This window comes from Anguilla rostrata, chromosome 4, assembly GCF_018555375.3.
Source record: "Anguilla rostrata isolate EN2019 chromosome 4, ASM1855537v3, whole genome shotgun sequence".
Taxonomy (NCBI): Eukaryota; Metazoa; Chordata; class Actinopteri; order Anguilliformes; family Anguillidae; genus Anguilla; species Anguilla rostrata.
This window is the reverse complement of record NC_057936.1, coordinates 56183427-56204844: the sequence shown is the minus strand read 5'-3', so window position 1 is coordinate 56204844 and position 21418 is coordinate 56183427. Positions and strand designations below refer to the sequence as shown.

General features: G+C 39.4%; 3 protein-coding genes and 1 long non-coding RNA gene across 4 annotated transcripts; 3 read left to right on the top strand and 1 right to left on the bottom strand.

The window, feature by feature from the left end:
- Positions 1-3035: 3035 nt before the first annotated feature.
- Positions 3036-12618, bottom strand: LOC135253720 (uncharacterized). Its single transcript, XR_010329680.1, has 3 exons — positions 12485-12618; positions 7545-9149; positions 3036-3567 (listed from the first exon to the last, which is right to left on the bottom strand). It is a non-coding gene; the product is annotated as an uncharacterized LOC135253720 (long non-coding RNA).
- On the top strand, positions 4274-5356 carry mrpl55 (mitochondrial ribosomal protein L55). Its single transcript, XM_064333346.1, has 3 exons — positions 4274-4431; positions 4689-4890; positions 5061-5356. Exons 1-3 carry the CDS (start codon positions 4388-4390, stop codon positions 5208-5210), a joined length of 396 nt encoding a protein of 131 aa, XP_064189416.1. The 5' UTR covers positions 4274-4387; the 3' UTR covers positions 5211-5356.
- Positions 5598-13209, top strand: slc5a9 (solute carrier family 5 member 9). Its single transcript, XM_064333341.1, has 13 exons — positions 5598-5927; positions 6216-6287; positions 7021-7125; positions 7594-7758; positions 8137-8242; positions 8356-8436; positions 8588-8793; positions 8995-9130; positions 9512-9619; positions 9741-9891; positions 10697-10865; positions 11287-11502; positions 12471-13209. The coding sequence occupies exons 1-13, from the start codon at positions 5799-5801 to the stop codon at positions 12795-12797; spliced, it is 1971 nt and encodes a 656-aa protein (XP_064189411.1). The 5' UTR covers positions 5598-5798; the 3' UTR covers positions 12798-13209.
- Positions 13210-13735: 526 nt separating this feature from the next.
- Positions 13736-21414, top strand: gclm (glutamate-cysteine ligase, modifier subunit). The gene is made up of 7 exons (XM_064333344.1): positions 13736-14029; positions 14679-14744; positions 17595-17679; positions 17834-17890; positions 18559-18761; positions 19580-19694; positions 20142-21414. Exons 1-7 carry the CDS (start codon positions 13904-13906, stop codon positions 20309-20311), a joined length of 822 nt encoding a protein of 273 aa, XP_064189414.1. The 5' UTR covers positions 13736-13903; the 3' UTR covers positions 20312-21414.
- Positions 21415-21418: the final 4 nt, after the last annotated feature.

Below are 21418 nucleotides of genomic sequence, written 5' to 3'. Positions count from 1 at the left end.
TTGCAGTGTCAAACAGAGACCCACATTGATATGTAATTAGTTTCAGAGTTGCCTGACAATCAGGCTTTTCTCTACACGCTAGAGTAAATGTGACTACAAATATTTACATGTCGATTTGGCTAGCTGGCAACTATAGCAGATGACAACCCTGGCACGAGACATCTCTAGATCTGGAGAAACACTACATATCTGGCAATATGACTTCTCCAGGGAGACAAGGAGCAAAACACACACAATGAGGCTTCTGAAATACATAACAAGAACCACATTGTTTTTGTCACATTTTTTGTTTATGCGAGTAGGAGACTAACACCCACTAACCACAGCAAAACACAAAGCCAAAGATGTTCAGTATTGTCTACTGTATGCCACTAATGTTTGTATGCCACTGTACAGTCTACCACGCCACAGCACCATTTAGCACTGCACCTCAAGGCAACACAGCTCTGTTATCTCACACCTGGTTCATTATTACTAAAAAGTAAGGATGATGTGGTGTGTTTTAAGCAGCTTCAGATACAGTGCAATTTTAACACCATAGCAGGTTAACAATTCTGTCCTTGAGAGAATACAAGTGTAGTACATCATTTTCAAACTTCTATTAGGTTTTTATGCAGGCACACATGCACACACGCATGCACGCACGCACACACACTCTCTCTCTCTCATGCACTATTAAGTGTCTATAGAGCGCTTTGTTTCCCCCGGCAAGCATTTACCATATGACATCAGCTGAGGGCTACAGCTAGAGTTTAATTGTACATCTCAGCTTCCTCTTATGCAACCCCACACCATCCCTTGGGCCTCTTGGTAAAATCCGGTCTGATCAGGCCTTTGACAGAGGGAGGAGTGGAGACCCATCTGAAACGCGTGCCCTGGTTAGGTCCTGTGAGACTGGCTCGCGAGGCTAGGTCCTGTGCGCTGGGACAGCTGTTGCAGACTCACTGATATATAGCAGCATTTTGGCCCCTAGAAAGTCCTGTACTGACATGTCAGTCCTCTGCATAGTGGAAACAATAGCTTGCTGTTATATGACACTAAGGGTAGCTCTATGAGAAACTAAAACCAGCCATTGTTGAATGTACCAGGAGCAATTTATAAATCTGAATTGTGGAGGCAATTAACTTGGTCTGAGTTTGTTACAATGACTAATATTGATCACAGTCCCACATCAATGATGTATTATTGACTTCTCCCAAAAATTAAAGCAAAGATGAAATTATATGCACATTGTAGATGATAATTGCAAGATAACTATTTTTTCAGAAAATAAGCTAATGTGGCTATTAATGCCGCATTAGCGGGCTTTGTGTGCGTAAAATTTACTGGTTGTAAATATTACGTTTCTTCAAAAACAACTTTTTAAAAAAACCATCTTACTGAAACTATTATTTTCTTCAGCACAGGGTGAAAACAGAAAAAGGGATATTTAATGATGTGGTACAGTATTAAATATTTTATGGGTTGTACTCCTCTGTAGGGCAAATTCAGACACCAAATCAGCTTTGCCTGCATACATGTATTCTGTAGCATGTGGTATACAAAGCTGGTCTTTTCTACACCATAGACATTATTTATCACCCACACTCACCTGCCTCAGTCTCAAAGTCTGAGCCCAGCTTTGAAGGAAGGAACTCAGCAGGTTGTAAAATGAGATTGTGTGCAATTATACTGAAAGATGATAGCACTGATTATGAATTAATGTCACAATAATGTCATTTATTCACTGGACCAGAGGAACAAAAGGGCAAACTGCTCTTGTGACTAAAGTGAACAGTTTGCATTTCCCTTGCAAAACATAGAAAACAGAAACTGGGTGTAGACAACTTGGCATAATCATTTCTGTATTTAGAGAGACTAAGAAATTATTATTATTATTATTATTATTTGGATGCATGTTCTTATTTTAGTCATGTAAACACTTTTTTTATACTGGAAACTGAATTCAAAGCCACTAATTTCCTAGAAGTTGGATGAACCTCAAAGGGAATTTAATATCATCAGTCAGTTAAATAAGCTAATGATTTCAACAATCATACTTTCAGGCAATAATGATATGTCAAACCCAGTTATAACTCTATTACAGAATAAACTTTAAACTGACAAGATGGTCTGATTCTTCGGGACAGTGATCTATCATATTATAAACTCAGAGCAACAGTCTCAGCTTGCATTGAAAGAACATGCTTTTACAGTGCCCTCTTACATTTATTTAATCAGGCAGATGTACATGACACTTGTATAGCACTATCCATGATTACAGAACACAGAGACCCTTCTAAATCAAAAGCAGACCAGTTCAGTCAAGCAGCAAAACATATGACACCAAAATATCCGTATTACAAGCACTGCAAAGCTGCAGGGGAGAATGTAATTCACAAAAATGGTGTTCCCACTCAGGGAAGAAACTGCACACCCTTGGGAATCAGCAGCTCTTGTTATGTAAATTCAATTATGGCTGTCAAATATTTCATCACCTTTTGTCCAAGTGACAAATTGATTCTAATTATGAAAAAGAAACCAGGGCCTTGCAGGTGTTCCGATGCCGACAGGGGGATACAAATGAATCTATAAGCTCACATGTATCACAATTACAATCACAAATAGCAGGTCCGACAGACATTCTCTGTGATTGAAATGCTGTAAAAGGTTTATTACTGTTGAACACAACAATTTTTAAATATTGTTTACCTCCACAAAGCAATCAGTGTTGCATCTGACAAGGTTTACAAATATGCATTTTAGTGTGCTAGTTGATATAGAAGCAGTGCTTCGCAGAACAGATACGGTTCATGCACCTGTCATTAGATCCAGCTGCATTAACATATGCTGAATGGGAGATACAAGTGCACTTCAAAGTATTTTCAAAAGATACAAGCCCACGTGATTAAATAATGGACTTACCCTGAAAGAAATTGCTTAATCAACTGAAGAGATTAATAAATAAGGACATATCATAAAAATGAATTATATATATATATATATATATATATATATATATATATATATATATATATATGTATATCAAACAATGTTAATATATGAAAACAGATTCCGTTGTATCAAATTAGATAGTGGCCTGAATTTATGAGGCTTAAAAAAAATTTTTTTTGCTGGTCATGGGTGAAGTTTGTTGATTGTGACTTTTAATACATAAGTGCTAAGCGCTTATCATTTACCCTCAAAACCTTTAGGCGTCTGCCCTCTAGTGGTTAATTCTAGCGCTCTGAGTTATATTATCAAGAGGCAGAGGCTTGTTTGTCTTAGTAAAATTAATCACATTCTATCCTGGAATTGGAGAACGTGAATGAAACTTCCATTCAATTGATTTAATTAGCCTTACCTTGGCAAACACTAAACCGTGCATACAGATAAATGTTTGAAATATCTCAAATGTGTAACATGGAGTTTTCAAAAGCAGTAGTGTGCTGCTATGGTGTCGCAAAGCAGTTCTGTGAATATGGCACAGGACTTTCCCTTCTTTCAGTTCATCTCCACTGCACTGGCTCTCCATCCTGCAGACTCTTGTCTTCTGCTACACAGTCCTCCATAGCCAGGCAGCCAAAACTTTTTAAAATTTTGTTCAGACCAAAGGGAGAGAGGAATACATAAAACAGATGTGTGGAAAAAATTAGTCTAATAATTAATTAATGACAACTTACAAATATATCATTTAAAATATGTACACTGTATTCTGTAATATGTATTATATATATACACTGTAATATGTATTCAATGCTTTAATGGTGTTTGCTCATTGTTTATTTTTCACTGTACATATAAGTTTTTACTTTTTTTATTTGACATAGTACACATTTCTTGACAAAAGCACAATATTTTCAAAAATATAATTTTATTTCTATTGAATGTCCCTTGTGGTGTGCGTTTTCAGAACATATGGTTCTTGAGATTATGACCCCCATGCATAGATGGGTCTTGAGGATAATACACTGAGAACTCCTGAGGTTTGAGGGCTAGCTTTCAAACTCTTTTGTCCCACTGTTTATACACATAAAACCCTGTGTAAAATGTGTAACAAAAATAAATATCATAACAATGATAATGTTAGCTATGGGGCGGTCCGAAGTACGATAGATAAATAAATATAACAACACCCACTTTGCGTCTCATTTAGGCGTCAGAGGTAGATTTCATCAACCTGCTTTTGCGAAATTATGGAGAACTAACGTGGGTGACCAAACAGAAATATTGCTGCAGAACTACACGGAACGATTGTTGGACCATGCGATTCTCCGTACGGTGAATTTAGGACGTGCACCACACGGTGACCTTATCGTTGTAGTAGACGAGTTTAGCGAAGTATTCACTGTACGCGGTTATTAATTTTAAATTTTCATGTGAATAACGAAACAGCGTTTTGCCGGATATGGCTTTACATAAAATGTGCACGTCAAAAAGCAACATATTACGGTAAATGACTTGTAGTGTATTTTTGTGTTATTTCTAGAGATGGGGAAGCTGGCTAACGTTAGGTTGCCAGCTAGTTAACTAATTGCGACCTGTGTTACATTACAGCTGTAGTTGGTCAATGGGTAACTAAATAGAAAATGATTGTGTTAATTTGTATTAACCTTTAGTTCGGATATTTAACTTCGCTACCCATTTATTTTTATTCTAAATGCATATAGTGTGTTACGTAATGTTGCAATTCAATATTTTCTGTTTAGATTTATTCAGCAGCATGTTGCACAGAGATGCTTTCCTGGAGCCTCTACCTTTCACTCAACCGCCAGTTCGTACAACTCGAATAGGACAGCCATAGTGCGCCTTGGCAGACAGACTTACGAGAGAACATACCCGGTTTTACTTGTCCGTCCTGATGGCTCCACTATTAAAATCAGGTACAATGAACCAAAGAGGATACTGATGGTAAGTTTTTTTAAAAATAAGGAAAATTTAAATGTTTACCTTATTTCAGATTTTTTAAATGTAACAATATCATCTAAATATCCTATTTTCAAGTATGGAGCGCATTCAACGTTTCTCATGTTCAAAGCCGGACTTAGGCCCTTATCTTTGCAATGCGTTTTCCCTGACAGATGCCAGTTGATATCTCTACGCTCTCAGAAGAAGAGAGGAAAGCCAGATTACGGAAACGGGATGTGAAAAAGACAGTCGCCAAGCAAAGGAAGGATGAGTTTGAGGACAGTTTCAAAGTTGATGATTACAGCAAGTTCTGGAAGAAGTGACAAAAGTTGCCAATACACTTTAAAAGGAAGATTGTATGACGATTTCATAGCTCTTCATTCATGCATTCATATTGTAATGTGTACATATAGATGTTTGTGTACATTTCACATTTTTTCTGTTGATTAATAAACCAATCCGGAGCTAATTTCTTTTTTGTAATTACTGTTTAAATGGTCTTTTGATAGTGATAATGAAAATAACATAGGCTTTTGTTAGCCATTAATAAAAAAATCCTTAACTGAATTTGGGATAACTCATCTCTTGTGCTTACATTTGAATACATTTGAAAAATTTTCTGACATCTGAACATCAGCATCATGGCAGTCACTGGAATTCTTGTGGACGTGTATTAGGTAGGATAGGGAGAAAAACAGTTTTTAAGGACGAAACCCCACAGAATTTAAAATGCCCATTTATAATTTATCAGTGTGTTAGATTGATATCACAAGGCATTTTTAAAGTAACAGTTTCCGGTTTATACATGAGCTATGAAGTGGACCCTCCAGTTTTGATAAGGTTCACGACTAATTATTAACTGGTCTCAAGTTTGCCTCAAAGTTCACACACATTAACATTTCACTGTTAAAATGACTTCAACAATGAATGTCCCAAAGACAACAAGTTCCCCAGAGGCAGATAGGAAGTTTGCTTTAGAGATTCCGGACATCATAGTTTTGGTGGTGTATTTTGTCTTTGTCCTGGCTGTGGGAATATGGGTAAGTGTTTCTGACAGACTTGTGAGCTGTGGATGGTGCAGGGAAATTGGTGAGAAGAGTTTCGGTCTAGAAGAATGGCTGAGTGTTTTGTGTGTAAATGATCAATGTGACCAGCTGATCATGCTAATGGAAGGCTAATGAGAATTTGGATAATCTGCTAATTACACTCAGATGAGATAGTACTGTGAATTGTGTTTTCAGTTGTTGTATTGTAATGTTTGGCTTGACAGATGTCATGCGTATGAATGAAACCAATGTTTCCCAGTGTTGCTTTACCCTTCATTCTAGTCGTCTGTCAGAGCGAATCGTGAGACTGTGGGAGGATACTTTTTGGCTGGACGATCCATGACATGGTGGCCTGTGAGTTCTTTAATCATGAATAGGCTAATATCAAATAAGTATAAGTCTAGTTTCTCAAAAAAGGGTTCTTTAAGTTTTAAATAAAGCATGTTCTGTAATAAATAGAACTAAGTGAAAACCATGTATCTGCATATCTTCCACTATGTCCACTCAATTGTGTGTAACGAAATGAAACTAAAATTGCACGAAGGATCTGTTTGTAATGTCTGTAGAGGTGTGATTAAAGTAAAGAGAAATGAAATGTAAAAAAGGCTCATTCTGCAAACTGATACCACACTGGTGTTTTACCTTCAATTTGGACATGATATCTAGACCGATCTTTATTAATATGTGACTTTATTATAGGGACAGTTCGGTTTCTAAAACTATCTGGGCCAATAAGAAAGATTCACTGAAACGGAAATAATGTATTTAAAAACTCCCTTCTCTTTAAATAGTTGCCAGTAAGACCTTTAAACACCAGGAAGAGATAATAAAATCCATCTGAGGACACATGCCCAGACGATAGCTAATGTTACGTCCTTCTGTAGCTACTGCCAAGATTTTGCTGTAGAGCTGAGCTGAACCTATTGGCATGTGATAACCGCTACCTTGAAACCACTAAGATGTGACATAAGATATCACATAAGACACACGCAGTACGGCACATCTATGCTAATAAGCGAGAGACAGTTTTTTTGTTGTTGTATATTTTCAACATATATGCTGTAGTAGTAATATCCTGTCTATGCAGATTGGCGCTTCGCTGATGTCCAGCAACGTGGGCAGTGGTCTGTTCATTGGCCTAGCAGGCACTGGGGCTGCTGGGGGCATCGCTGTTGGTGGATTTGAGTGGAACGTAAGTGTAGCTGTGGCTGCATTATATTCTTAAAAATAATGTTAAAAGCTTTTTAAATAGTTGTTTGAATTAATAATACTAGGAGTAATAATTTCAGAGTAGGCCCCTAATTTATTAGCCCTGCTAATAAAAATGTTAATCAGCTTAATTAAGTTAATTACTCAGCATATTGTCCAGGGGTCTACACTAACATTTATTCCAATAACCACAAATGCTTCTAAGTTGAGAAATTCCGGAGCACGCTAATGCATCTCAATAAGTAGAAATTATTTTTTTCCAGTTAGTGAACATCAATTTTCAGGAGCAAATGCCCCTAAAATAGGAGCGATGTGCTCTGTTGTCAATTCCTTTCAACAAAATTGCAGTGCATCTGCCACAGAAGATTCTTCTAATTCTTGCAATTCATCGTCCTGATTTACCTGAATTTGTTGCGTGTGTGAGAGATGAGAAAGGTTTCCTGTTTCTCAGGCAGCCTGGGTCCTCATTGCCCTGGGCTGGATTTTTGTCCCTGTTTACATCGCTGCTGGCGTGGTCACCATGCCAGAGTATCTGAGGAAGAGGTTTGGAGGCCAGCGCATCCGAATCTACATTTCAGTCCTGTCTCTCATCCTCTACATTTTCACCAAGATATCGGTAAGGCTAAAAAGCACTGCCTGGCGTCAGTTTAACTTACCTAGAAATTGTGAGTTCCAGGAAGCTTCACACAAAACAAAAATAGCAAACCATGTCAACACTTGGAGCATAAAGGTCAACAATATGTAGCATACTGACTCAGGTGTCATCTGTTTTGCAGTGGTTAATCCAGAAGAAAAAGCTTTGATTGCAGTTATAAGTGTATTAATTCCAGACAAATGCTTAAGAGGATTTTAAAACATTTTGTACTACAATGCAGGTTTATTGCAAATTGTGATTGACCATTGTGGATTTAGGTGAAATTTAAGATGTTCTCATATTCTAAGATATAGTTCTGTTTGCAAGTCAAGTAAAATTTAATTTATTGTGCCCCCTCAGACAGACATCTTCTCTGGAGCTCTGTTCATTCAGGTGTCTCTCGGTTGGGACCTGTACCTCTCCACTGCAGTGTTGCTACTGGTGACTGCAGTCTTTACCATAGCAGGTGCTGACCATTTCACACTGCCTCTCTCTCAAGTAGGAAGTTTGTTTGGAATAACTGAGTTTATTGCAATTCAGTGGATGAGTCCAATGTACACGTTCCTGTTTGTGTTTCAGGTGGGCTAACTGCAGTCATCTACACAGACGCCCTACAGACTGTCATCATGGTGATAGGAGCATTTGTTCTCATGTTCATAGGTACCGTCAATTTTCCTGCACAGTAATAAACAATTATTGTACAGTTACATCAGCAGCTTTGCATCATTAAATCTTTCAGGATATTGGGGAAAAATATTTTATTTCTGGAGAAATGTTTTATGTTGATGTGCAAGCTGTGTCCTTCCCACAGCATTTGACAAGGTGGGATGGTACGAGGGTCTGCAAGAGCAGTATGCAGCGGCGGTGCCCTCTGCCACGGTGCCCAATACCACGTGCCACCTGCCACGCCCTGACGCCTTCCACCTCTTCAGAGATCCAGTGACGGGGGACATACCCTGGCCAGGCCTGGTGTTCGGCCTCACTGTGCTGGCCACGTGGGTCTGGTGTACTGACCAGGTGAGCCACACAGCCATATCCATTCACAAACGTGATTGAACTGTCCCATTGGACAAATAACTACATTGTTGTGTTAGAAGTTCATTTATAATATGTATGTATATGTACATTATATACACAAATACACAAGAGTTCTTTCCGGAACACTATATAAACTCATCCCCTGCCACTTTTTGATACCTGCATTCTGATCTGTGCTAGGTGATAGTGCAGAGGTCTCTTGCTGCTAAGAACCTGTCCCATGCCAAGGGAGGGTCTGTACTTGGGGGGTACCTGAAACTTTTGCCCATGTTCTTCGTTGTGATGCCAGGCATGATAAGCCGAGCGCTCTTCCCAGGTGTGTGGCATCAGCAGCCCTGAAAATGGTTTTAAAGTGAGGTTATTTTGAGATATCAATTTGGGCTATGATATGATCACTTTGCATTACATTTGAACAGTGTAATGTTGTGTTTAACCACTGAATTCAGTAGTCAATCAAATATGTATTGAAAAGGCACCATCTTATGACTGCATCTTATAACTTCAGATAAACACTGGTTTTGAAGGAAGAAAGCTTAAACACATCTGGAATATGTAATGATGTCTCAACCTAATTTTCAGGTTGCTATGAAATGCATTCAGGTTACTATGAAAAGTTTACTTTGATAACTCATTAGGTATAGATCTGGGCATTATCAGCAGTCAACACTCTGTTGTGTTTCTGGTTTGATGTTCTCAGATGAGGTGGGCTGTGTAGATCCTGAGGTGTGCCAGAGAGTCTGTGGTGCAGCTGTGGGTTGCTCCAACATCGCCTACCCCAAACTGGTGGTAGAGCTCATGCCAGTAGGTAAGTGAAGTGAAAGTGCACTAAGATCCTTCAGCCTAAAGACTCTGCTAGGAGGCTCAACACTCTCATTCTGACTCTGTCTGCCTCTCCCTCCCTCTCTGGTTCTCTACACTGCCCCCAGGGATGCGGGGTCTGATGATCGCTGTGATGATGGCGGCTCTCATGTCCTCGCTGACCTCAATCTTCAACAGCAGCAGCACCCTCTTCACTATGGACATATGGCAGCGTCTGCGCAGGCAGGCCTCAGAGCGGGAACTCATGGTGGTGGGCAGGTAAATCTGCTGTTCACGTTTCACTACTGTCCTGCAGTATACACTGACAATGCATTCTGAATACTGCTGAATAATTTCATGAATAAATGCACTCAAATCTCCTCTTTATTGTAATAAATTGTTCTCCAAGCAGCTGCAACTTATTTGATAAGGTTTATTCTGTACTGCTTTATTCTTCATGAATAAATTCACTTAAATATAATTTATTTAAATCCATGCAACTATTTTGCACAGGGCCAGTATGCATGACTATATACTATCTGTGTTTAGTTAGTAGGACCCTAAAGACTTCTTAATGTAGCAAAAATTCACAAAAAGAAGCACTTCTTGTTTTGTAATCCATGCTTCTTCTAGGGGTGCGGTGCTTTGCACTACTGTCATTACAGACATTTAGCAGATGTTCTTATTCAGAGCGACTTACAACTTTTTACATAGCATTTACATTGCACCAATTTATACAGCTGGATATATACTGAAGCAATGTAGGTTAAATGCCTTGCTCAAGGGTACAACAGCATCCAAAGAATCTAACCTGTGACCTTTAGGGAACAAGGCCTGCTCCTTATGATACCCCTCAGGTACGGAGTCCACTACTCCAGTCACTATGCAACACTGCTATGCTTCTGCAGTATTGCACTTTTATGTTCAGTTTCATTTATGTTACATTACTCATGAAATAAAGTGTAATTTATTAATCGCATGCTCCCTCTTGTATATTTTGTTTCCTCAGAATGCAGGTAGAACTTTTATTATTTTCACTAATGTTGGATTTGGATTTTGTCTGGTTTGTAATGTACCCCTGCAGGGTGTTTATCTTGGTGCTGGTGCTCATCAGTATCCTGTGGATTCCTATCATTCAGTCATCCAATAGTGGGCAGCTGTTTGACTACATCCAGGCAATCACTAGCTACCTGGCTCCACCAATCACCGCTGTCTTCCTCATGGCCATCTTCTGGAAACGTGTCAATGAGCAGGTGAGCTGTAGTATTCACTGCTGATTACCAGACCTGGGTCAAAAACGTATTTGTTTTGGATTCAAATACTTTTCTGTGCTCTGTTGATCTTGCCTAGTGTAATTGAGCCTGCCAGTATGACCAAAAGGTGGGGTTTGCACTTTTTGAGAGTATTTCATTGGTTCTAATACACCAGACAAGATCAATAAAGCCTAGAAAAGTATTTGAATCAAAATAAATACGTATTTGGCCCAGGTCTGCTGATTACTCATGTGCAGAAAACCTGCTGATTGTGCTGCACTGTCATATGGACTAGTTATTTATTCATTTTTTTTGCAATGAAATGCACCTTGGCCATATATTTTATGGTTAAGATTTCATTGTAAAACTATGTTATTGAATTCTCTGCAACACACGTGTGTATATCTGATTGTGACTGCAGGGGGCATTCTGGGGACTGATGGTGGGTCTGGCTGTGGGCTTCGTGAGAATGATCATGGAGTTTGTTTATGGCACGCCGTCCTGTGGAGAGCAGGACCCCCGCCCTGCAATCCTGAGGGACGTGCACTACCTGTACTTTGCCCTCCTGCTGCTGGGTCTCACTGGCCTGGTCATCACTGTGATAAGCCTCTGCACCCCAGCCATCCCTGACCAACATGTAAGCGTGTACTCATTTACACATAAGTACATGTGACCCTTTCACTGCATCCACATCCTTATCCTTCACAAGGGAGAGTTTTCACTTGATCTTAATCCGCTGCCACATTGCATTTAAATATATGATTATTTAAAAAGAGTGAAATAATACAAAATTGTGTCCAAGACAAATAATCAAATTACATACTGTACCTACTGAATTTCTCTTTAAATCACAATGACATAAATGTGAATAAAATAATATGCATTTGGGGCTACTGGATGGCTTGTCCTCATAAAGGGATAGTTGTTTTTAAAAAAATATTATTCTGTGCATTTTTCATTTTTTGATAGTTAAGTACAATGACAGATACTTTATATGCTTACAGAAGTTTCTCATGATCTGCCTCACTTATAATGGCTTTTATAGGAGCATTTGGGGTTTGTGATCTAAAGCAGGAAAACACACTTCAAGAAACTCCACAGCAGCTTGGATAGTGATGTTATCTTTCCAGAAGCTTGTACACGTGCATAAATGAATTTTATAGCATTTATTCACAATTCTAAACAAAAATATCAGTTTTTATATCATGCCAGTAGTTCTTCCCTTTTCACTTCTCAAGCAGCCAAGCTCTTTACTCCCAAAGACCAGTGTTGTAATGTTGATGTAGGAAGCTGCACCACAATTGCCTTGAGCCCAGTAGTTCGAGGTCACGATAGGAAACAGTTCCAACAGCACTGGTTTGATTGTAAATAATCGTGAGATAAGTGGTGGCTGACATCACATGCTTTGGAGGAGAGCACATGATTGTCTGCCCTCTCCCAAATTGATAGCAGAGGTTGCAGCAATGAGCGCTGATAAACATAATTTGCCATTCCAAATTGAAGGGAAGAATGGCAAAAAATAAATAATAATAATAATATTAATAATAATGCACATTAATGAGGATAAAATTAATATTATTGATTACTATTATACTTTTCCTGCAGCTTATTCGTCTCACCTGGTGGTCAAGACATAGCCAGGAAGAACGCATTGACCTTGATGACGCCTGGTCTTCGTCTGTTACATCCAATCGCAGCACTGAGGGGCAGTCAGAGTCCACTGCAGACACAGCCCCTTGCTGGAAGCGCCTTAGCATGTGGTTATGTGGGCTATCTGGGGCAGCACAGGCAGAGCTCAGCCCTGAGCAAAAACATGCTCTGGAGAAGAAACTGACTAGCATTGAAGAGGAACCTGTCTGGCGGATTGTCTGCAACGTCAACGCTTTAATTTTACTCACAGTCAACGTCTTCTTGTGGGGGTTCTTTGCTTAAGTTGATTTCCGTTCATTTTTGCATATGCATTCCATGTGGATTTTCTGTGTAATATATTTTTACTTTAATGCAGATTATGCATAGAATAAATATGCAGGACTGTGGTCAGTTTTGATTGTATTTCACTATTGATTTGCATGCAAATTCTCAAAAGCATTTCTCTGAGATACAGAAATTTTATGTACATGTTTTTTTTTGTACTCAGAATTGTGTAAATGTAATGTTTCATATATTATTCTTAAATGTTTACTTGAAATGTAATGCTATGTGCTATTTATTGCCATGGCCATTGCAGTATCAAAACTAAAGAATCTGGACAAATGTTTTCTAGCTTAGTTGAAATATTGAACATTTGGACTGCTTGGCCTCAGCAAATTCAAACACACATGAAACAAATAAATGGTTTTTAAGATCTTTCCATGTGAAATGTGAAATAAAAAAACAAATGTGATTGTGAAATAATGCTTCTTTAATGTCTGAATAATTATATAATAAAAACAAATAAAATCTTCTAGTTAATAGTCTATTTTACAACACATCCACCAAATAAAAATGTAATTGTCTGAAATCGGATATGATATTCATTATAGCTATAATACTTTGTTTTTTAAACTAAAATATAAAACATACCTGTGGCTTTATAAACTTACAAAGTATGCGTGTGTTTTGTCTGTGCCGCAACTTTCTTCTGAGCTTGACTTATTTACATAAGTGACTACCTCTCTTTCTGGAAGTACACGCATCACATTTAAAACCAAATCCTAATTTAAAATTTGCTGCGTCATGACTACAAATGACTTTTCGGTATGACTATATTCTACGGCTCTGTTACCAACGAGTTTCAACCGTTTCAACCTGCTGGGTAGAGTCCATTCCAGGAAATCGCTTGTACCAGGATTTTCTTCCAACCCGTCTCATCTGGGCGTGTCTGTAGTGTGACGCTTCCCTTAGCCATCTTTCTGAATTAACTACGAATACAAATGCGTAGTCATGCCAGTTCAGGGTTAAGAACCACGACGTTGCGGAGTGGACTACTTGCTTTATTGTATATGCTTATTTTTGAAGTGGTTGGCTGATTGTTTTGAGACCTTGTTTCGTCCCGCCACATGGATACTCAGAAAAATAAAGCCAGGTTGCTTCTCAGCCATGCTACGACTCTGAATTTGCACACAGGCAACTTGGTTAACCGAAGCCGCCTGAAGAAGAAATGTCCTTCCTCCCCCAGTGAGGAGGTAAGTTAGTTAGCAGTCTACCGGTGTAACTATACAGTAGGGAAAGTACTCGCGTCTCATTAAGTGACATATAATACAGCTAAAGAAAATGTGGGGCCCCTGCACGTCATTGTACGTTGTGTCTTTTCTGCGTCACTGACTTATGTAGCTAGCCCCGTAATGCTTGCTGGGGTATGATTAGCTAACGTTAGATCATGCGCTGTGCAGATAACATTACTTCATTAGTACGAAATGCACTGACGAAATAATTTGTATCCATTTCAGTTATCTGTCCTATGAAGCCGACTGGGTAACGGCTACATATGAGTGGATGTTCCGAGAGCTTGCTCTTAACTTTTGCTTGTGAGCAACTATGAAGATCCTTGGTTGTCGAGGTCATCATTTGCTGTTAGCTAGGCAAGCAGTTTTGCTACATAAGTGAACGTTAGCTAGCTTGGGTAACAGTCCGTGGTAGCATGGTAGTTACATGAGCTAACTGTATGGCGCTATAGCTAGCCACCATCAGCGCGTGATGTCTGAAATATACTGTAGATAACAATTACCCAGCGAGTGGCTTAACTCTTTGCCTATTAAGGTAAGTGCCTGGGAAAATCTCATTTCAGTTGTTTATGTGTTACAATAAACCTGTGACGGTGCTGCTCTCTTTCAGCTTCAAGATTGTATTCGAGCCACCCTAAGCGAATGGTCTGCGAAAATAAATCCAACCCTGGAAAACGTGAGTCTTACTGTTTATTTTCCAAGGAAGGTTAAACAACAACAATTCTCAACATTTGGTTCATTTTCTGTGCTGTGCCATTTTGGTGTGCATAATTCCTCAGGTGTCATTCGCGCATAAGAACTTGTAAATGGTGTAGCCCATTACAGGTGAAGTCATTTAAAAAAACATTTGTCCCACTTTTTAAGGTTGCTGCCAGATGCCTGCTAAGCACCAGGTTTCTTGTGGTTGTCATAGGGCTTTAGTCACTGTAAGATTTGTCATTACATAGGAGCACCATTAGTCAATAGTGATAATGTCATAAAATCTCTTCTAACCGTGAAGAATGTCTGAGTTGCGTTCTGAACAGATATGACTTTAAGAGTCGACTAAATCTGTCTGTTTCCGTCGCAGCATTTTCGACACAAGCATTATCGGAAGAGCTGTCTTAAAATTTCTTTTTACCGTGAAGAGTCCCTGGCCCGCAAGCGTAGGAAATGTGGTTCCACGGCGGCACAGTTATATCGAGAGATACCATCCCTGGAAAACAGGCTATAAGCCAGGGGTCCTCAATCTTATCCAGAAGGGGCCGGTGTGGGTGCAGGCTTTTGTTCCAACCAAGCAGTTACACACCTGATTCTGCTAATCAAACACTAGAGTCCTCTTTGCAAAGGATCTTGATTAGTAGAATCAGGTGTGTAACTGCTTGGTTGGAACAAAAGCCTGCACCCACACCGGCCCTTTCTGGATAAGATTGAGGACCCCTGCTATAAGCTGTCACTGCATTTAGATCAAATCTGCCATGCGTTTAAAAACAAACAAACAAACAAAAAAAACAGGTCAATTACCTGCTCAGTCCGTTTATACTGCCTTCATATCGTGGAACGTTAAAACATAATAGATAATGCACCCCTTACAATAATTAATTAATTAAATAAATAAAATTGTAGGCCACACATCAAGTTTAAGTATAGGCCCGCTAGTCTGACGAAATTGGGCCACGTTCAACTATAACCTTACCTATGCTTTTCTGAAGTGTATGATAGTTCAAAAGTGAACCCAGCACCTTTTTAAAATTTAAAAAGTATGCTATAGTAGCGTGCTTAACACGTTTTGTCCACCTTGTCAACGTTTCCTTCAGCCTAAAACTGGTTATTCAAATACTGTCATATGATATCATGAAAGACATCCCAGTGCCACTTCCTCATTCAGTTCGGATGAGCAGGGCTTGACATTGACTTTTTGGCTCACCAGCCACTGTGGGTAGTGGTTTTCCACTTTTTAAAATTTTTTATTGTTGGTAGTGGTCAATAGCCACTTTGCATTTTCACTGGCCAAAATCCTCCCAGTAGCTAACTGCACTAGTGTAGGCTCATACATAGAATGCCACAGGGTTAAACTTATTTGCAGCACTTAATAAACTAAAGTGACTCTGAAATCATGGACTTTCATCTGTCAGAGTTTATGCTCCTTTACCAGGCTACTGCTGTTTTCTTTGTTTGGTGCAGCGAATGTTGTCAGTTCCATGTTTTCCGAGCACAACCGCATAATCTCAATCTGCACTCTCCGCTAGCGTGGAGTGTCACTTAAAGAAACGTTTAAAGCCGCAACAAGTATACATAGTTTGTTTGCTGTGCCATGATTGGCAGTGGTTCAATTGTGGTTGAGTTCTCCTTATCAGTTATACTGCCAGCTTGACTGAGGAGGCAAGACATGAGAAAGCAAACTGGATGGACCAATGTCATGAGCAGAGTGTGCACCCAGTACTCATGGCAGTTGTATCACCTCAAATTGACTTATTTCAGATTACTTATTTTGTAAACTACAATGATTTTTTTTTTCATAGAAAATATTGGCAAAAGGTAATCCACCAAAGTGGCTGGTAAGCATGACGGAGTTAGACGCTATCCTCCGAAACTGATCACCTATGGCTCAAACATGAACGGCTGTGGTATCAGAATCTACGATTATGTCTTCTACAGACTCATCAGAATCACTGATAATGTCCTTTGATTCAGAATCAGATATTTCAGAGCTGTCCATTTCTGTGATCTATTCAACCAATATTCAACCAACTTCTGTCATCTTTTCAACCCAAAGGTTTAATAGCAGAGCTGTTTGCTTTCTGCGTATTACGTCCCACAGAAGTAATTTTCCAGCGAGACTTTTCCGTCAGGAGTTATCAATTTGTCAAATTTGAAGCCATGCAGCATATGGAAAAAGCACTGGTCTAAAATGAATTTTTATATCTTTTGGGGGTACGGTTATGTGATGCTTACCCTTTAAGGGCCTTTTACATAAGTTTATACCGTACCCTGGGTAACTCCGTTGGTACACATTGTTCAGCAGTGCACACGTAAATAAGAATAGGTTTGTTTACACTGCTGAAATGCTTGGGCACCAAGCAGACCAGGAACACAAAATGGCTGGCTGTGTATTGACCGCACAGAATCTTTTGCATTCTGTTGAAAGGGAACTGTCATGGTGATCGTTCATGGAAAGTTGACTGTGAGAGATTTACAAGTGCTACTGCTTTGAGGTTGGAGAATCTGTGGTCTGCCTCATTTTTTGCTGTTGTCAGCTAATCTGCTTCAGCGAACTCAGTCACCACAGAGGGGGCCTTAGATACACAAAGCAAAAGCTTATTGGAGCATCCCTCTCGTGCAATGCCATAACGAAATTTTCTTTCAGAAACCATGTGTTTTGGCAGACAAAAATGGAGTTCCTGTTTGCATTTCAAATGCACTGGTTATTTGAGTTTTTTTCTACAGGTTACAGTTTAAAGTAATGTGAGTAGATAGTATCACGTATTGTAAGCATTATTTAAAAGTGCTTATTTGGTAAAGGGGAAAAACATTTTGACTTTTTCAGGAGCTGCCCAGCGTACTTGACTGCACTGTCTCTCAGGCTACAGATGCAATCACACCTGAAGAGCGAGAGGAGCTGAAAGTTTCGGGTGAGCGTTATGATTGTCTGGATTTTTATTGTTGTATTTTTTTTTTGATGCCATCTTTAAAATGAAACGCAAGTGCGTTTTTATTTGCTGTTCAAAAGTGCATGTCTTTCAAATGATCTTATTGCCACCCTGTTCTTTTTGTTTCCTCTTGCAGTGAAGCTGTTCATGAGTGGCTCTGACTGCAGCTCCATCGAAAGTGCAGTTGATATGGGTGAGTGTATACAGGGTGCTAATCAGTCGTAGAAATTGCGTCTCATATTCACTGACAGATCCACACAGCCAAAATAGTATTCATAATAATCAGAATTCCAAAGTACTGCATTTACAGTGCCTGTGTTTTTACTTTTTTTTATGGCAAAAAAAGTCAAGGTCTTTCGTAAAAGGAATTTTAAGGGGACATTTACAATGCAATGCATGTATTCATTTACAGTGTGTGGCCTGGATTCAATGAACACTTGTCATGTAACTTTAGCTTGTATAATTGACGTGCTTAGCTTTGAATTGTAAAAAAAAAAAAAAAAGGGAAAAAAGCAAATATATAATGGGGGTGGGGGTAGAAATGAGCAAACAATAAATTCTGCAGAAATATCAGGAAGTAATTCTTCACACAGTTGTCACGTTGACATGAGATGTGTGGAAAAGCATGCAAGGTCATGTAGTAGAGACCATGTTTGTAAATGAATGGCGAGCACCACATACTCTAATTTGTAGGTAAGTAGTGAGCTTAGGTAAGCTGAATGGCCTTTTCTTGTTATTTTGTGTTTTGTGTATTTTTGTGTTATGTTCATATTACTTCTACCCTGCATTTCTCTGAACGTTTCTTTTTTCTCCTAGCTCATTGTGCGGCCCTTGTGTGACCTTTGATTATTGTTCTTACAGCTTGCGTGTCACTGGGTGTTTCCCTGCTGGATTCGGTGATAATTGCACCCCCTCCACTGCCCGAAGGAGAAAGCCTGACCCTGGAGCACCTGAAGCCCCTCTGGGCAGTGCTGGAGTGCTTGGTGCTGAACCGAAAGATCGCTGCCATCGGCACCTCTGACCTGGACAAGGCCCTTCTGGAGCAGCTCTACAACTGGGCAAAGGTATGCCATTGTCGGTGTAGGAGCTGCCCGGCTCGGCTATTCGCTTTGGGTCCTTTCGCGTGATGACTCATCGTGACGTCTCACATTTTGAAGGCTGTGAACTTTTGAATCACACATTCAGAACTTAAGGCTCCCGCTGTTGCCAAATTAAAAAGTAAAGCTGTGAGAAAATATTATTTTGTCATTTCAGGTGAGATCTCAGCAATGTTTCAACAATCTATATGCAACTATTTAGCCATATCTGAACAGTAAATTGATAAATTAGGTGCAAACTGTTCTTGTTTTTCTTGCTGTTTTCATTTAAGCAGACACACATGTAGTCTGAACAGACTCTGCAACACCCAACACAAAGAAATGGTATCAAATGATATACTACTACAAACATTAATGGTAAAGCATTTACATTTGCATATATTTAACTTGTGCTGTGTTGTTGCTTTCAGAGCCAGCCTCTGATCTCGAACATTGTTGACCGGGAGTGTACTGTCAGTGTCTGATCACTAGTGTACAGCAGTCAAAATGCGATGCGTCGCGGTACGTCACTACGCAATGGAGATAGGCAGGTTCCCCGAGCTAATCATAGAGCTGACCACGACCAGCACTGACACCGGTCCCTGTTGACTTTGCAGTCAGTGATGCGTGACGGACGCTGATGCTGATAAAATGTCAGTACGTCTTCGTCTCTCCCCTTCTTTCCCTGCCCTGCTATACGTTCTTGACGTCAAAGCCTGATTTGTTTTTCTGCATTGTTCACATTCTCTGTGGATTCTTAGTGCGGTGGACATATTTCCTAGTGTACTCTGTCTCGCTGTGCTCAGGTGAAGCCCAGCAGTAACCAGGTGAATCTGGCGTCCTGCTGTGTGATGCCCCCTGACTTAACTGCATTTGCTAAAGAGTTTGACATCCAGCTGCTCACTCACAATGACCCAAAAGGTGAGCCAGATAAGCCCGGCACACACTACACGACATAAACAGAGTATAAACTTGAGTGATGGTTATCCACATGAAATACAGAATAGACTGTGGCAGGGCCTATCAAACATTTTGAAGTTGGTTATACAAATTGGATATCTTAATAATCTTATCTCACTGAAAAAGTAAATATGAATCAGCAGCACTTGGTGCAAAGTGGTGTAAGTATGTCGAAGATTTTTAATATGAAAAGAATAGTAAACATACTTTTGATCATATTTCAAAAATCTAATCTAGCAAGTGGTTGGATGCCATGACATTTCCACACAAGTTAAGGTGAAACATGATCAATGCTCACTGACCTCTTTAACATCTTTGTTGTATTGTAAGTACTTCATCAATCTGGATGCCCAAAACAAATATCAGTAGCCAGAACTGTTGCCATTGATTTGTTTCTGTTGTTTTCAGAATTGATTTCAGCCACAAGTTTCCAGGAGGCAGTGCAGGAGAGCACTGATGACCTGCAGGTAGCAGACTGGGGTCTGGAGTGGGTCCTGCGCTACTCTGTTATTGTAAAAAGCAGAGGGATCATCAAGTCAAAGGGCTACCTTGTTCAGGCTAACAGGAGCACCCAGTAGCATGTTCTCTGGACAGTTTCTGACATCGGGTTACTCACGGCCAATGAAATCAGATTAATATTAATGTCGTCCTTTTAAACTGTAATGAGAGCTTTGTTTGTGATTTGGAAATGTTGGGAATCATTACAAAAACTCACATCAAAATATGAAGTGCCTATATTTGTTAAATTATTTACCTTGCACACTTCTACTTTGTTTCTGTTGACATTCTAAACTCCATGGTTAAACGTCAATATTTAAAAGGCATCCATTATCGCAAGATTTGAAGGAACCGTTGTGTCCATACTTTAAAATATATTTTAAGAATTATGTTAGTATTGGAAGATTTAATAAAAGAACCCCAGACAGATTCACGTTGGAAAAACGACCAATTTTTTTAAAAAATATGACACAATTTGAATGGAGCTGGGATTAAAGTGAAGGTGCGTTTTGAGGTGCTGTTATTTGTAGCCACTCAGGGTTTACTGTATTTGTGGGGCCGAGTCCAAACCTACGCGATAGCCCAGCTTTGAGTTATCATACTGTGTGTGAGGGCTCACTGTGGGCTCAGGGTCTCTCAGCAGTGTAGCCTCAAAACTTATGATGGGCCAGTGAGCTTTAGAGATTCATGTTCCGCGATGTTTACTCCTATTAAATATGATTTATTTGTTTTTTAACAGTTCAAAATGTATTGGCCCCTCCGTACTGTATTGTTTTCCCTAAATCTAGCTCATGTATTTGCTAACCTTGTCCTGACAGGTCATTTCAAATTCTGATGTGAGAACAGCCCTAATCTGAAAGCTGTCCTTTGCCTAAAATGTTAATATATAAATATATGTCATATGGACTGCAGTACACATGCATGGCTGTCGTCTACTTATTAATTGTAAATAAAGTAACTGGCCATTTCCAAACTGGATTTCCAAATTAGTTGCAATGTATAATCAAAGGATGTGATGTGTCTGAAATGATGTTTTTTCTTTATTTATTCACCATGGCTATAATGCCAGGTAGGGTCCACATAATCTTTGGAAGATTAAGATTTCTCTTTAGTACTGTAAATGAAATGTTCCCTTTTCTGTATGCCAGGTTTTTTGGGCGATGTTATTAAATGGTGAAAGGAATGGT

Excerpts from the sequence above, each read along its gene's own strand:
- gclm (XM_064333344.1), top strand. The coding sequence starts at position 13,904 with ATGGATACTCAGAAAAATAAAGCCAGGTTGCTTCTCAGCCATGCTACG. Across the intron at positions 14,030-14,678 it reads CTTCCTCCCCCAGTGAGGAG|CTTCAAGATTGTATTCGAGC; the intron begins GTAAGTTAGTTA and ends GCTCTCTTTCAG. Across the intron at positions 17,680-17,833 it reads AGAGGAGCTGAAAGTTTCGG|TGAAGCTGTTCATGAGTGGC; the intron begins GTGAGCGTTATG and ends TTCCTCTTGCAG.
- mrpl55 (XM_064333346.1), top strand. The coding sequence starts at position 4,388 with ATGGCTTTACATAAAATGTGCACGTCAAAAAGCAACATATTACG. Across the intron at positions 4,432-4,688 it reads TCAAAAAGCAACATATTACG|ATTTATTCAGCAGCATGTTG; the intron begins GTAAATGACTTG and ends TTTTCTGTTTAG. Across the intron at positions 4,891-5,060 it reads AACCAAAGAGGATACTGATG|ATGCCAGTTGATATCTCTAC; the intron begins GTAAGTTTTTTT and ends TTTCCCTGACAG.
- slc5a9 (XM_064333341.1), top strand. The coding sequence starts at position 5,799 with ATGACTTCAACAATGAATGTCCCAAAGACAACAAGTTCCCCAGAGGCA. Across the intron at positions 7,126-7,593 it reads TTGGTGGATTTGAGTGGAAC|GCAGCCTGGGTCCTCATTGC; the intron begins GTAAGTGTAGCT and ends CCTGTTTCTCAG. Across the intron at positions 10,866-11,286 it reads GGAAACGTGTCAATGAGCAG|GGGGCATTCTGGGGACTGAT; the intron begins GTGAGCTGTAGT and ends TTGTGACTGCAG.